We start from the raw sequence: 14,812 nt of genomic DNA on the forward strand, positions 1-14,812 counted from the left end.
AAAGAATCTGCCAAATAAATAAGCATATTCATACTTATATAAATCCTGCCTGGTGTCTTGCTTGATTAACAGGTTCTACTTGTAGACAAGGAAATGATATATCCTGAGCTATAACCTACCACACTGTTCTTTAATTACTAAATATGTAAAGCTAAAAATGATACTCAGAGAACATTTCTGCACATCATAATTCATAAACTGCGCAGTTAGTACTCCTTGTGTTCATTGCCGACACTTATAAGCACGCTTCTGCAGCTATAAATCTTCTTGTATGAAATAGTATAAAAAAGAAGTTTGAACTTTAAGGGAAACCTCTGCAAATTGTGCAGTATACAGTAATAGTTTTTTATATCTATTTCATCATCTCAAATAATCAGAAGCACATCCTCACTGAGAAAAGGACCATTTTCCTTTGATCTTCACGTGAAGGACAGGGTAAGACATAGGTGACTATTCTGTACAATTGTGACACAGTGGCTTCTCTGAAGCCCAGTTCTCACCCTCTGTGTGCATCTGATCAGCAGTTGTCCATGGAAAATCACTCCACTCTCCATGCAGGGTCTTCTCCTTCTGTTTAAGGAGCCCATTCCATTTCTGAGGCTGTTCTTTGTGTTCCCTGCACCATGAAAGGTGTAGTGGCTTGAGTGCAAAAAAAAAAGAAGAAGAGTTTTTCAGATGCAGAGCCAAGAATGAGGAATCGCCTCTGGTCAACCTAATGCCCCTATTTAAACAGGTCACAAATATTTCTTCCTTGGCAGGCATTTTCAGGATATCCTGCCAGCCAGTCACTTCCTGTTCTGCAGTTTCTGGCCAAAATAAGCCCAGAGGAACAAAGTCACTGTGTTTAAATTGCCGATTGTGTTCCATGGGGACAATTTGTCACTTGAAACAAATCTTTTTGTGGATTCCCACCAAGACCTGTGGAAATACAAAAATGCCTATAAGAGCTTCCAACATTGGTCAAACCAGCATTCTGGTTTTCAATTAATTTGGTCTCAGCCAGGGATGAATCTTAATTTAGTTTTAAACTCTGGTCATTTGTAGAATAATATTCACATAAGTAATGGAATGTGTAACTCTAGGACGTACTGTCAAAATGTAATTTATGTGAAGTATCAAAGAAAATATAAAGATCAATAAGTACATCTTGCAAATTGATAAGAACTTAAGCAGTTCTTGAAGGGAGACAGAAACTGTTTAAGTGTTTCTTAAAGTTATTATATCCTGGAAAGTGTTATTTTTAATAAAGGAACTTGGAATGTAAAGGCATTCTGATAAGTTATTAATATGTTGCTTTTAAAAAAAAATATTGATAGCTACTTAAAAGGTTTGCATTGTTTTCACTCTGATTTGTTAAGACAGATGGAAAGTTACCGTGTCATATAAGTTAGCATTTTCTCCTAATACTTCCTGGATAAGGCCTTGGCACTGATTTTCATTGATTAGCTCTTGAATTTTTCCAGCTGACTTCCATGTAACATATAGATCACACGTTTTCAATCATGCTGACATGGAAAGTGTTTTTTAAGAATTTTCTAAAACTTTTTCTTCAGTGTCCCTACATCTTCAATGCAGTTTTAAAATTTAGAAAAATGTTGAATATCCTGTCCAGTTTTTCAGCTTTGTTTTGTTTAACTATTATAAAAACAATATATATGTGGTATTTCTTATTTCTGTGGAATGCTCTACTGATGTTCCTTTTAAATACAGAGTTCTGCTACAAGAATTCTATTTTATGCTTTCACTTGTGCTGCTTCCTATTTAACTTTCTGCAGATGCGACAAGGAGCCTTCCTTGTGAACACAGCTCGAGGAGGGCTGGTAGATGAAAAAGCACTTGCACAAGCCCTGAAAGAAGGCAGGATACGAGGCGCAGCCTTGGATGTACATGAGTCGGAGCCATTCAGGTGATTCTATTTCTTTTCTTTATGTATGAAACAATTATTGCATGGTCCATCACAATAAGAAAGTGATCCCTATTAAAGAAGGACATTTATGTAGTCCTTTTCTGAGATCATTGCATGCACCTCATATACTTGCTGAGCTCTTCTTACTGGAACAATACATCTTTGTGCAGCTCTGGATTAGCCAGAATGAGTGATGGCTTAGAGAAGAAAGAGAAACATGTCCTCCATTGATTGTGTATATATAAAAGAAAAATAAAATAACAACTTAAGTACAGATCTCTATCTGTATTGACCAGGCTTTTGTACACCTTTGTATTCATGGCTTGAGTGATAGTTTGTTCATTTCCCTTGTGGTTCCAGTTAACGGGAAGTCAGCAGTTTTACCACATAGTCACCAAGAAGCATATGTCCTGGTAGAATCTGTCGTAGGCTGCTCAGTGTGTTATCTTTTCTTGTTGTGCCTTGTGAGATTTTGGTAATATATTTTGTTGACATGCATGAGAACCCAGGAAGGTCTCACAGTAAAAATGTATACAGAGAATGTAATATTCCATTGCACTAATGGAGTGGTATATAAATTAACTAAGATTGCCTTTTTGAATGGGAAGAAGATATGAAGAACCAGAGAAGACATGAGGAACAGATCCTTAAAGAAGATATCTAATCCTTTTTCACCAGGATTCTGTCACAGAAAGCTTCTGTCAGGCCCACTCATTCCAGTATGAAGTCTTACCTGTAAGCCTATCTGGGGAATTAGATGCCAAGATACTGGTCTTGTCTGATGTAGGAAGAGGAAGCAATTGTAGTAAAATATGGGCAGACTTGTTACCTCTTCTGTTACTGCAGAACTGGCAACTTAAATTCCTTCACCAACTTACAATAATACTCTCCAATAAGTTAGTAGCTGTCTTGACTCTTTCTCCTTATATGTTTTATGCTGTCATCTATTCTCCGCAAACTCTGTGAAAATGCCTACACTCTTGGGTTTTGAGTTGTGTAAATGCAAAGTATTTTCCTTTAAAAAATTGGATGTTGTTGCTGTCATTATTTCCACTTTTGTGTGTGGTATCAGGAGCTGAAATAGGGAGGAGCAGACTAGGTTTTAACAACTGACTGATCAACTTGGAGACCTTGAGCAGAATTAAATATGCTAATTTCCTGGACACATGGGTGCAGTTCACTTTCAATTGTATATACTTTTACTACATGTACAGACACTTCCATTGAGAAGATGCAATGTCTGTGTTTTCCCCTCAGTTTTAGTCAGGGACCTCTGAAGGATGCACCAAATCTAATCTGTACTCCACATGCTGCCTGGTACAGTGAACAAGCTTCAATAGAGATGCGGGAGGAAGCAGCCCGGGAGATTCGGAGAGCCATCACAGGTGCCTACCACATACTTCCTAATGTCCTGTCTCTTGCTGTGTCCTTGCTTTAATGAAGAAATCAGCATATCGATGCTTCTGTTTTTAGTTGTAGTTGTAGCTGTGTTGGTCTGTCCAAGCATTATAAGGGGGTGGGGGGTGGGGAGAAATAACAACAACAACAACAACAACAACAACAACAACAACAACAACAACAACAACAACAACAACAACAACAACAACAACAACAACAACAACAACAACAACAACAACAACAAAAGTGTGGTGGCATATTAAAGACTGTTATATTTTAATGTGAGGTTTTGTGGACAAGTCCACTTCCTCAGACATAATAAGAGATATATAAAATACAGAGATTGTGGTAGGTAGATAAGGTCAGTCAGTCGGTTGGTCAGTCGGTGGGTAAGAAAATCAGTGGGTACTTAGCAGCTGTAAAAGGCCAATCTCCTCAGTATAATTAACATCCATGTTATTCTACCAGTGTTATTCATGAGAGAGATTCTTACATCTTTACACAATAAGCTTCACTGGAATTGTTAGATACCCGTGACCAGCCAACCATGATCTCTGTGTTTTGATGCCATCTATAAATACTTGCTATGTTATCTCTCTCTGTCTCTTACTATGTCTGAGGAAGTGGAACTTGCCCGCAAAGGCTCACATTAAAATACAGCAGTTAGCCTTTAAGGTGCCACCACATTTTTGTGTTTTTTATTTGTTCTGTTTAATTTTGTTTTTACCTCTAATAAATACAGCATAACTAATCTGTTAGAATTGTACCTAAATATTAATATTTCAAGGGCAACATGAAGTATATTTGTTGAGATTCTTAACGACTACACAAGATTTTTCCTTACTAGTTTATTAAAGGATTTTGTTCAACAGCATCAAGCTGATACAGTTGTTTTTCTTTGTGGTTCTTTGACAGTCCGCACTTAGTTTAAGAAGTGAAACAGCAGGCAAGAGAAGGTCAAACAAGCAAGTTGGGTAATTCAGGGACCACTGAAATGTTGCAGAGGTGGCACAAGCTTTGTATTCTCGAGAACCCTTCACTCAGCATGTTAATACAAACTTTAGGAGATAGGAGAAAACACAAGGAGCTGAAAAAAAAATATCTCCTGGTGTATTGGCCATGATCTATATCTCTGTAACTGCAAAGCTTTTGTCTTGGGGGGGGGGAATTTGCTGAAGTATCGGTTTGCTGGGATGTCTGCTCAATGGAGTTTGTCAACACACAGTCCTTTAGTACCAGAGAGCTTTCTGTGCTGCAGGCAGTTGCCCATTATATTTTTCAAAGCTGAAACTTTCTGACCTGATTTATGATAATCTCTATTTCACTTGAGCTGCAGATTGCATTTAGATGGTGTGCTAGGTTTAGAAAAGGATCGCCTGGTTTATTGAGATAGCTGAAATACTCACTTTCAAGCAGTTCTTCTTGATGGCTAAAACTGGTGGAATGGCATATCCATCCATGGGGGGGGGTCTGATTGTTTAGGTGGTATTTTCAATAGGGATTTTAAAAAACAAACAGTAGCCTGCATGGACTGCATGTCCATAAGAAACTGTTCATGCTAGAAGGTGTCTCTCACCTGCAGACACATTACTTTCCACATGACAGACTCGCAGATGGAGGTGGTAGAGCTCGGCTCTCCTGCTTGTATGTTGGATAATGTAGGGTCATGCCTGCATATAATATAGGCACAAACTCTTAGGCCAGTACCCTCCATGGGATTTCCATGTTTGCAGATTGCAAGTGGTTGTGCCAGTTGGTGAGGTTTCCATTGAATAATCAAAGTGGTGCTTTTGTTTGAGTTACTGGTCTTACAACCAGTCCTGCAACATACACTTTGTCAAAAAGTGACCACACTTGTTAAGTATTAATTGGAACAAGATGTTGGCCTAGATAACCTCTTTAAAAAGATTCTTTATTTGAAATCATATAATGAGTTGCAGGAAAGTGAAAATAATACCAGTGTTCTCTCCTGCCTTGTCCAGCAACACTATATTTTCAGGATGCAGTGTGAGCATTCCCACCTCTGAATAATAAAGACTATAAAACATAGCAGAATATTGAACCTGGAAACAAGAGTGTAGGCACAGTTGTGACAGAGTAAACTGTAGCCAGAGAAAATTTGCCATGCTTATGTCATGTCTTTTTATGTATCCTATTTTGGTTTTAATCTAGCATTTGTTATACATACTGAGTTTACATAATGCTGTAATATCCACTTATCTGCTAGGACGTATTCCAGACAGCCTGAAAAACTGTGTCAACAAAGAACATTTGACTGCAGCGACACATTGGGCCAGCATGGATCCAGGAGTTGTTCATCCAGAGCTCAATGGAGCTGCATACAGGTAGGAGTGAACATTATCTCCGTACAGTTAATATTCAACTGTACTGTTCTTTTTTGGAGACTATAGACAATTCTGCCATTTGACTGACTATCTATGTACTGACAATGAGCTGGATTCATATTTTGAGTGAAAGAGTAAATATCAAATGATTTCATGTAACTCCTCCTTTCTTTCCCTCAGCAGGTATCCTCCAGGGGTTGTAAGTGTGGCACCACCTGGCATACCTACGGCAGTAGAAGGAATAGTTCCCAATGCCATGTCCTTATCGCATGGGCTCCCGCCTGTTGCCCATCCTCCTCATGCTCCTTCTCCCGGCCAAACAGTCAAACCAGAAGCTGATAGAGACCACCCAAGTGACCAATTGTAGCCTAAGAGAACATCATTCCCAATGTTGGTGGTTGCAACTTTGGAAAATGTGTGGAAAATCAATCGGACGTTGAATTGGGTGCAAAACCATGAACATACAAGGAGGCCATATACATTTTAGAAACTGGTCCAATATGCAGTATAAAGAAAAATGGTGGGGAGATGGAAAGAAGATTTGAAAACTTTATTCCTCCATATAAAATGTAGTTTGTCCCTGTCCAGTGACCTGATTCACTGTTTCTGTGTCCTATGGGTTCTTTGTTAAGCCAGAGAAGTTAGTAGTTAATTATATCATGAATGTACTTGTCTGTGTACAGTTTTTAGAGCATTAACAAAGGTTTGTTTGCTTAGTTGTCAACAAGAAAAAAAATACAAGGGAGGCATTCAACAAACCAATTTTGAGATTTGAGATCCTTTGTTTTTATATGTTTAAAAATGCCCAAAAATGAGGCAGTTGGTGAACTTCTCAGGACAACAATTGTTTTCCCATTTTTTCTTTCTACACCACACAGTGCATTGTTTTTTCTACCTTCTTGTCTTATTTTTTAGAATAATTTAATAAAATAAAAACAGTTTATCTTAATTTTGGCACAGATTTCCCTTAGTTCACAATGGAGACATTTCAAAGAGATTTTGAGGTGCAGATAAAGGTTTTGTATAAACATCATACTTTTTGTCACCAGTTAAAGTATATATTATTGGTGGGATGCAGAGAGAAAGGGAGAGTGCACAAGAGAGAAAGAGATTGATTGTGAGAGGCACTAGACTACTGAAAAGTAGCAGCATTTCATTGCCTACATGGATTCCTTCCTGGTAATGTGGTAGGCTAGCAATATTTTGGGTTAAAATCATGTTTGTGACTGTATCCATTTGTATGAATTATTTTAAAGAAATAAAAATCCCAAACAAATACTATGTGTATTCTGTTTATTACTGGTAACTGTTCAGCTGTCATTAGAACTCTTAATATATTTGACGTCTAGGTTCACTCAGCTCTCCATTGGTGCATTGCTCTCCGAGAAGGAAAACAGTTCTTTCTAAAAATTATATTGGCTGAAATCCTGTTGAATGGCATAGACCTGTGAAAGGGGAATGATGTCATCTTTAGCAACAGATTCTTAATGATTAAAGCCTTTCTTATGAACAGCTTATATTTTGTTGTTTAGTCGTTAAGTCTTTTAATTTCATGGCTGCTGTCACTATCTGCAGTGATCAGGGAGCCCAAGAAAGTAAAATCTCTCACTGCCTCCATATCTTCCCCTTCTATTTGCCAGAAGGTGATGGGACCAGTGGCCATGATCTTCATTTTTTTGATGTTGAGGTTCAGACCATTTTTGCACTCTCCTCTTTCACCCTCATTAAGAGGTTCTTTAATTCCTCCTCACTTTCTGCCAGAGTGGTATCATCTGCATATCTGAGGTTGTTGATATTTCTTCCGGCAATCTTAATTCCGGTTTGGGATTCCTCCAGTCCAGCCTTTCGCACGATATATTCTGCATATAAGTTAAATAAGCAGGGGGACAAGATACAGCCTTGTCATACTCCTTTCCCAATTTTGAACCAATCAGTTGTTCCATATCCAGTTCTAATGTTGCTTCCTGTCCCACATATAGGTTTCTCAGGAGATGGATAAGGTGGTCAGGCACTCCCATTTCTTTAAGGATTTGCCATAGTTTGCTGTGGTCCACAAAGTCAAAGGCTTTTACGTAGTCAATGAAGCAGAAGTAGATGTTTTTCTGGAACTCTCTGGCTTTCTCCATAATCCAGTGCATGTTCGCAGTTTGGTCTCTAGTTCCTCTGCCCCTTCGAAATCCAGCTTATATAGGAAGATACTAATGGTCCAAAAGTTCAGAAGGTAAAAACAGAAAATAATTACATTCACACTTAGCTTCCCTTTAAGCTGCTCAATGACTATAATTGCTAAAGATATGATTTAACCAGATTGGTCATACTAAGGGCCTCCTCTGTCTCCGCCTGCTTAGTGGGGGAACCTGGATTTTATTTATTTATTGGTAAGTGACATATCACTGCAGTGGCTTGCCACCAAAATGAAACAGTGCTGGATTGTAAAAGAGGGATGGGGATCACCCTCCTGTCCTGTCACCTCCTCTGCAGGGAGCAAGAGAAAGTTGGAATTTTAGCAACTGCAAAGAATAATTGTTTGCGGAGAAATAAAATGGAGCAAGCCCGCCTGTTCCCAGAGCAGTTAAAAATGTAAGATAAAGCACTCTTAATTGCACCATAAGTTTCACTGGCTGAAATCCAGTAGCACAGTGGTCCCCAACCTTGGGCCTCCAGATGTTCTTGGACTACAACTCCCAGAAGCCTTTACCACCACCTCTGCTGGCCAGAATTTCTGGGAGTTGAAGTCCAGGAACATCTGGAGGCCCAAGGTTGGGGACCACTGCAGTAGCAGGTCGAGTAGGCCTCTTGGATCATTGGAGATTAGGTGAGTTAACTAACACCAATGTAAATTCCCTGATTCAGAAAAACCTACTCCAGTGACTTATTACTGGATTTCATCCGCTACCTTGCAATTAAAGGAAATCTGAGTAATGCTTAACTGCTTTAAAGTCCTTAACGTTAGATAAGTCATGCTACATATTTCTTACATTTCTTTTCACATAGGTAAAAGTAGAACTATAAAAATATTTATTTAAGCTACCTTCAACTACCACTAGATGGCAAAAATACTGTATCAGTAGATTATATTAATACTGATATATCCAAAGTTTGAGAAGTTGTTTGGATTATAAAAGGCTGGGGGAAAGACATCTTTGCACAAGAATATATCCATACACCCATCTATAAAAACATGATTGGGCAAGCCATACAAAAATCTGTGATCATCAATGTAAGATTCCCTAACTTTTCTGTGATCCTATGTAATTTTACTTGTTCCAGAAGCTGGATAGACTGTTTCATCTTATTCAGAACTATAGAACAGAATTATTAGGGACACTAATAATGCTTATTAATGTAACAAGATACTCTGCAGTGACTCTTAACTTAGGGAAGGTCTCAGTCATTTGAAATTCTTTCAGATACTCTTAACATCTTTCTGCTCAATTGTGTGCGTGGTTTTTTAACCATTCAAACATGGCTGACTCTTCACATTTAGTATCTAGATTAGAGATGGGCATGAATCAGAAGAATTGCGATTCATTGTGATTTGTCAAGGTCAGCAGATTCTGAATTTACTATTTTTTTCTGATGACTCAAGTTGTCAATTCATTTTTTACTTTAAAACCCCACAAAACAGCCCCAAAAACCTAGAGACACCAAATTCAAAGGGAAGCTTCCCCTGACTCTTCTTCACAAGCCCTGCAAGTTTGGTGAAGTTGGGATTATTAATGTCCTAAATCACACCCCCAAGGAAACTTCCCCCAGGCACCTAGAGACACCAAAATCGCAGAGCTTCTACTGACTCTCCTCTATGAATATGAATTGACAAATTAGCCATTTTTGAACAAATTTGGTGATTCGTGCCTGTCTCTAATCTTTCTACGAGCGTGCCTGCTGACAGAGGGAACAAGAGACCATCTGCCGGCCACAGCCCACTGGGTGAGAGGCAGTGAAACTGTGGTCGGGCCCCTGTTGGATGCCAGCTCTTTCTCAAGGGAGCTGGCTCAACCTTCCCCTGTGCCGGCAGGATCAGGCCCTGCTGCTCCCGGCTGCCTCATCCCCTACCAACACCGGCCACCTGGCCCAGGGGGAGAGAAAGGTTTTAACCGGAGCTTCCTTTGGGACCTGACCGGACGAGAGTGCCTGCTGACAGAGGGAACAAGAGACCATCTGCCGGCCACAGCCCACTGGGTGAGAGGCAGTGGAACTGTGGTCGGGCCCCTGTTGGATGCCAGCTCTTTCTCAAGGGAGCTGGCTCAACCTTCCCCTGTGCCTGCAGGATCAGGCCCTGCTGCTCCTGGCTGCCTCATCCCCCTCTCAACATGAGCTACATGGCTGGGAGGGAGAGAAGGGGCTTTAGAAAAGTTTTATTTTATATATGTTTTAAATGTTTTTAAATTGTTATTAATTGCCATCAATGAAGAAGAGACCCACAGTGGATCTAATGGAACAGGAAGGGGGGAGGGTGTTGGAGGGGGCAGCCATTGAGGTGGTGCTGGGTAGGGGAAGGAATGGCGGTGGGGGTAGGACATGCCCGCGTAGGAGAAGAGAGGTTAGATATCTTACATCTATCCCCTCTTCTAGTTCTACCCCCAACCAGATGGTATCAGGTGACCATATCAGCAAACCCTCGAGCCACACGGTGCTGTTGATGAACGCCAGGTCAGTACAAAATAAAACTGCCCTCATCCATGATGTAATTCTGGATGAGGGGTCTGACCTGGCGTGCATTACTGAGACCTGGGTGGGAGAGGAGGGTGGTGTTCCCCTCTCCCAGCTATGTCCGCCTGGGTACTCAGTCCAGCACCAGGGTCGCTCGGAGGGTCGGGGAGGGGGAGTTGCTATAGTCTATAGGAGTTCTATCTCCTTGACCAGGCTTCCTGTCCCTTTGAGAGGAGGTCTCGAGGGCCTGTATTGTGTGCTGGGCTCGCGAGACAGGTTAGGGATTCTATTGGTGTACCGCCCACCCTGCTGCGTACCAACAGTCTCCCTGCCTGAGCTGACAGAGGTAGTCTCGGACCTGATGTTGAGGACTCCCAGGCTGTTGGTGCTGGGGGACTTCAACATCCATGCCGAGGCTGCCTTGACTGGGGCGGCTCAGGACTTCATGGCCACCATGACAACCATGGGGCTGTCTCAATGTGTCATCGGTCCGACGCATGAGAAGGGCCACACCTTGGACCTGGTTTTCTCAACGGGACTGGAAGATGGTGGTTTGGATGTGGAGGGGCTGGTCGTGACCCCATTGTCATGGTCAGACCACTTCCTGGTCAAGTTCAGTCTATTAGCTTCTTCTTCCCTCTGCAAGGGTGGGGGATCTATTAAGATGATCCGCCCTCGGAGACTAATGGATCCAGATGGATTCCTGAATGCTCTGGGGGATTATCCGTCCGATATGGTCGGCGCTCCTGTCGAAGCTCAGGTCACCCTATGGAATAGGGAGATGACCCGGGCGGTTGACACGATTGCGCCTAAGCGTCCTCTCCCTGCTCGCCGAGCCCAGACAGCTCCTTGGTATACTTCTGAACTGCGGGCGATGAAGCGAGAGGGGAGACGGCTGGAGCGCAGGTGGAGGAAATCCCGCTGGGAGTCCGATCGAACACGACTTAGAGCCCATTATCGGGCCTATTTCGTGGCAATACGGCTGGCGAAACGGCAATCTTTCTCCAGCCGTATTGCTTCCTCAGAATGTCGTCCAGCAGAGCTGTTTCGGGTGGTCCGGGATCTTCTTCAACCGGGAAATCCGGTGGAGGTCCTGGACTGGTCATCAGCTCGCTGTGATGAGTTTGCCATCCAGTTTGAGGGGGAAATCGCTCAGATTCGCAGTGGGTTGGACTCCACAGTTACTGCAGAATCAGAGGATGTGTCCAGCGCACCGTGCTTTGGTCAGGTATTAATGGATGAGTTTCAATTGTTGAGACCTGATGATGTGGACAGGGTGCTTGGATCTGTCCGTTCTACCACCACTCCGCTCGACCCTTGCCCATCCTGGCTAATTGGAAGATCAGCCAGGGGGGTTCGCACCTGGGTCCAGGAGGCCGTGAATGCCTCTCTGAGAGAGGGAGTGGTCCCTACCGCCTTGAAAGAGGCGGTGATTCGACCACTCCTTAAAAAGCCTAACCTGGACCCAAGGCTGGTGGTCAACTACCGACCAGTGGTGAAACTCCCTTATTTGGGCAAAGTGTTGGAGCGGGTTGTGGCTGGGCAACTCCAGGCGCTGCTGGATGAAACGGATTTTCTGGATCCATTTCAATCGGGTTTCAGGCCGGGTTTTGGTACAGAGACTGCCTTGGTCGCCCTGTACGATGACCTTTGCCGGGAGAGAGACAGGGGGAGTGTGACCCTGTTGATACTCCTGGACCTCTCAGCGGCTTTCGACACCATCGACCATGGTGTCCTTCTGGATAGGCTGGCTGGGTTGGGAGTTGGGGGCACTGTTTTACAGTGGTTCCGCTCCTTCCTGGCTGACCGTGTCCAGAGGGTGGTGCTGGGGGACAGTTGCTCTGCCCCATGGCAGTTATGTCATGGGGTTCCTCAGGGCTCAATACTGTCCCCCATGCTGTTCAACATCTACATGAAACCGCTGGGAGAGGTCATCAGGAGGTTTGGGCTGAGGAGTCAGCAATATGCTGACGATACTCAGCTCTACCTCTCGTTTTCCACCAATCCAGGTGAGGCAGTTTCTGTGCTGAACTCGTGTCTGGACCTGATAATGGACTGGATGAGGGTTAATAAATTGAAACTCAATCCAGACAAGACGGAAGTGCTGTTAGTGGGTGCTTCGCCGGACAGGCTGGAGGGCCATTTCCCCGCCCTGAATGGGGTTACACTCCCCCTAAGGGACAGGGTCCGCAGCTTGGGGGTGCTCCTGGACCCCAGTCTAACACTGGAAGCCCAGGTGGACTCGGTGGCCAGGGGCGCCTTCCTTCAGCTGCGGAAATTATACCAGCTACGGCCCTACCTGGACGAGCGGAGCCTCATGACAGTCACACATGCACTGGTAACATCCCGCATAGATTACTGCAATGCGCTTTACGTGGGGCTGCCTTTGAAGACGGTCCAGCGATTGCAACTGGTCCAGAATCGAGCTGCGCGGCTGGTGAGTGGTGCAGCTGCCACGGAACATATCAAGCCGATTCTGTATAAGTTATATTGGCTACCAGTTGCTGCCCGGGCCCAATTCAAAGTGCTTGTTTTGACATATAAAGCCCTAAACGGCTTGGGCCCTGGATACCTGAAGGACCGCCTCCTTCCATATGAACCTACCCGGCAGTTAAGATCTAGCCAGGGGGGCCTTTTGAAAGAGCCGTCCCTTAAGGAGGTAAGAGGGACGGCTTGTAGACAAAGGGCCTTTTCGGCAGCTGCCCCCAGACTATGGAATGCCCTCCCGACTGAGATTCGTCTGGCGCCGACGCTGATGACATTTCGGCGCCAGGTCAAAACCTTCCTGTTCCAGAAGGCTTTTAATTGAAATAATATTAGCTGTGGGTCTGATGGCAATTTTAATTGTATTTTAATTGTATTTTAATTATTTTATCTTTTGCTGTATTGAATTTTAATTATTGTAAGCCGCCCAGAGACCTCTGGGTAGTTTGGGCGGCATATAAATTGAATGAATAAATAAATAAATAAATAAATAATGTGTGCAGGGTAAGTGTACATACACACACACACACACACATATATACAGAGTAGGTGAGGGCAGGAATTCAAATCTAGTGCAGCAAAGGCATAGAAAGGAATTGTTTCATGAATGCAGTAGAGAACATGGGGGTACAATCTGTGTGTGTCTGTGAAAGAGATTATGAATTGTATTTTTGTGCGAATGTATGGGATAAAGAAAATCAATAGAGCAGACACTATCCTGTGTTGGTAAACATTTAAATATTAAGCTAGTTCATGTTGTCAGATGCATCTACACAGTCAAATCTGTCTCAGTGATGTTAGCGACTGCAAAAAAATGTGCAGCCTTGATCACAGAAATGGCTTCTTGGCACAGTTCAAACATGGTCCCCCTGCCCTCCCCCACCAGGTATGGTGTCACCGACCCAGGATTCCATGAAGCAATTTGTGAACTGCCATATTTTCTTAAAGGATACTACTGAGTGGCCAAGGGTGATAGAAGTTGTAGTCTACCACCTGGACACCCATGTTTAGAAAACCTATTACACTTTCCATGAACATAATGATAATACAATGATAATATTTCACATAATGCATGGTCCTTTTCCCCATTTGAAAGCCACTTAGGTGCTGAGCCATTTAGCAACTGCAAAGGAGGAGTGTTTGGGGAAAAATGAAATCAACGAAAGTGGTAAATGAACATGTAAACCTGCCATTATACAAAAAGTCTGGTCACTTCTGTTTCAGCATAATTTATTTATTATTTATTTATTTATTTATTTGATTTATATCCCGCTCATCTGGTAAATCAATAGAATAACAGCCCCAAAAACCTAGTCAATTATTCGACTAGCTGTGGATTTCTCCAGTCGTATCAGTATTCCTGGAAGAAAGAGGAAATTTCCTCTTTGATATGTCAGACTTCTATGCTTGCAAGAGGAATTCATACAACCTATGGGACTTTTTGCTGTTTAACCTCTATTCATTTATGAAAAGCTGGAGGAGGGGATAACCATTTCTTTCTAAACAAGGAATCAAAAGCATTTGCTTAAGAGAGGCTTCAAAATACAGCAGTGTACACAGTAGGTTTGATCAGACTGGTGGAGGGAGGATATGGTGGTTGCACTTACAGACAAATGTTTGTGGCAGAATCCTCATATGAGGATTCGGTAGCCCCATAGCCTCTTTTATTTAGAATTGCCAGGGCTCAGGCCATCCACTGAACTCTCTGGAACTTTCTACGACTCTCTGATTCTCCAGGCAGGGATACAAATCTCCAGTCCAGCAGCACTGGAAGAGGAAAAAGATACCTTCTCTGTGTTGGTCCCTTTAATTAAAGCCTGGGCATTTACATTTAGTACACAAGGACTGACTTGCTTAGCTTGTAGGTTTTTATTGGAGTTGTCCTTTTGCAACAAAGTACCAGGAGCAATGAGAAAGGAGCCTCATGCACTTGTGCCTAATGTGCTTTTTGAAGCGGAACCAGGAGTAGAGAAACAGCAGTATGACTTGAGAGCCTTCTTTGTTGCACAGCTTCTTGCAACAATCG

At 42.7% G+C, this 14,812-nt stretch overlaps 1 protein-coding gene across 34 annotated transcripts in view; it reads left to right on the forward strand.

Moving 5' to 3' along the window:
- The window catches only part of CTBP1 (C-terminal binding protein 1), a 66,529-nt gene extending 59,604 nt beyond the window's left edge, over positions 1–6,925 (forward strand). For 19 of the 34 annotated variants that reach the window (XM_020797044.3, XM_078390664.1, XM_072994812.2 and 16 more), the window contains 4 exons: positions 1,776–1,906; positions 3,164–3,291; positions 5,532–5,649; positions 5,830–6,925. In XM_020797044.3, coding sequence (XP_020652703.1) covers positions 1,776–1,906; positions 3,164–3,291; positions 5,532–5,649; positions 5,830–6,016 — 564 coding nt within the window. In that variant the 3' untranslated portion in view covers positions 6,017–6,925. The remainder of the gene's footprint in view (positions 1–1,775; positions 1,907–3,163; positions 3,292–5,531; positions 5,650–5,829) is intronic. The other 15 variants (XM_078390670.1, XM_078390675.1, XM_020797042.3 and 12 more) reach the window with 1 other exon arrangement.
- The last annotated feature ends 7,887 nt before the right edge of the window (positions 6,926–14,812 follow it).

This window comes from Pogona vitticeps, chromosome 3 (assembly GCF_051106095.1).
Source record: "Pogona vitticeps strain Pit_001003342236 chromosome 3, PviZW2.1, whole genome shotgun sequence".
In the NCBI taxonomy this organism is placed as follows: Eukaryota; Metazoa; Chordata; class Lepidosauria; order Squamata; family Agamidae; genus Pogona; species Pogona vitticeps.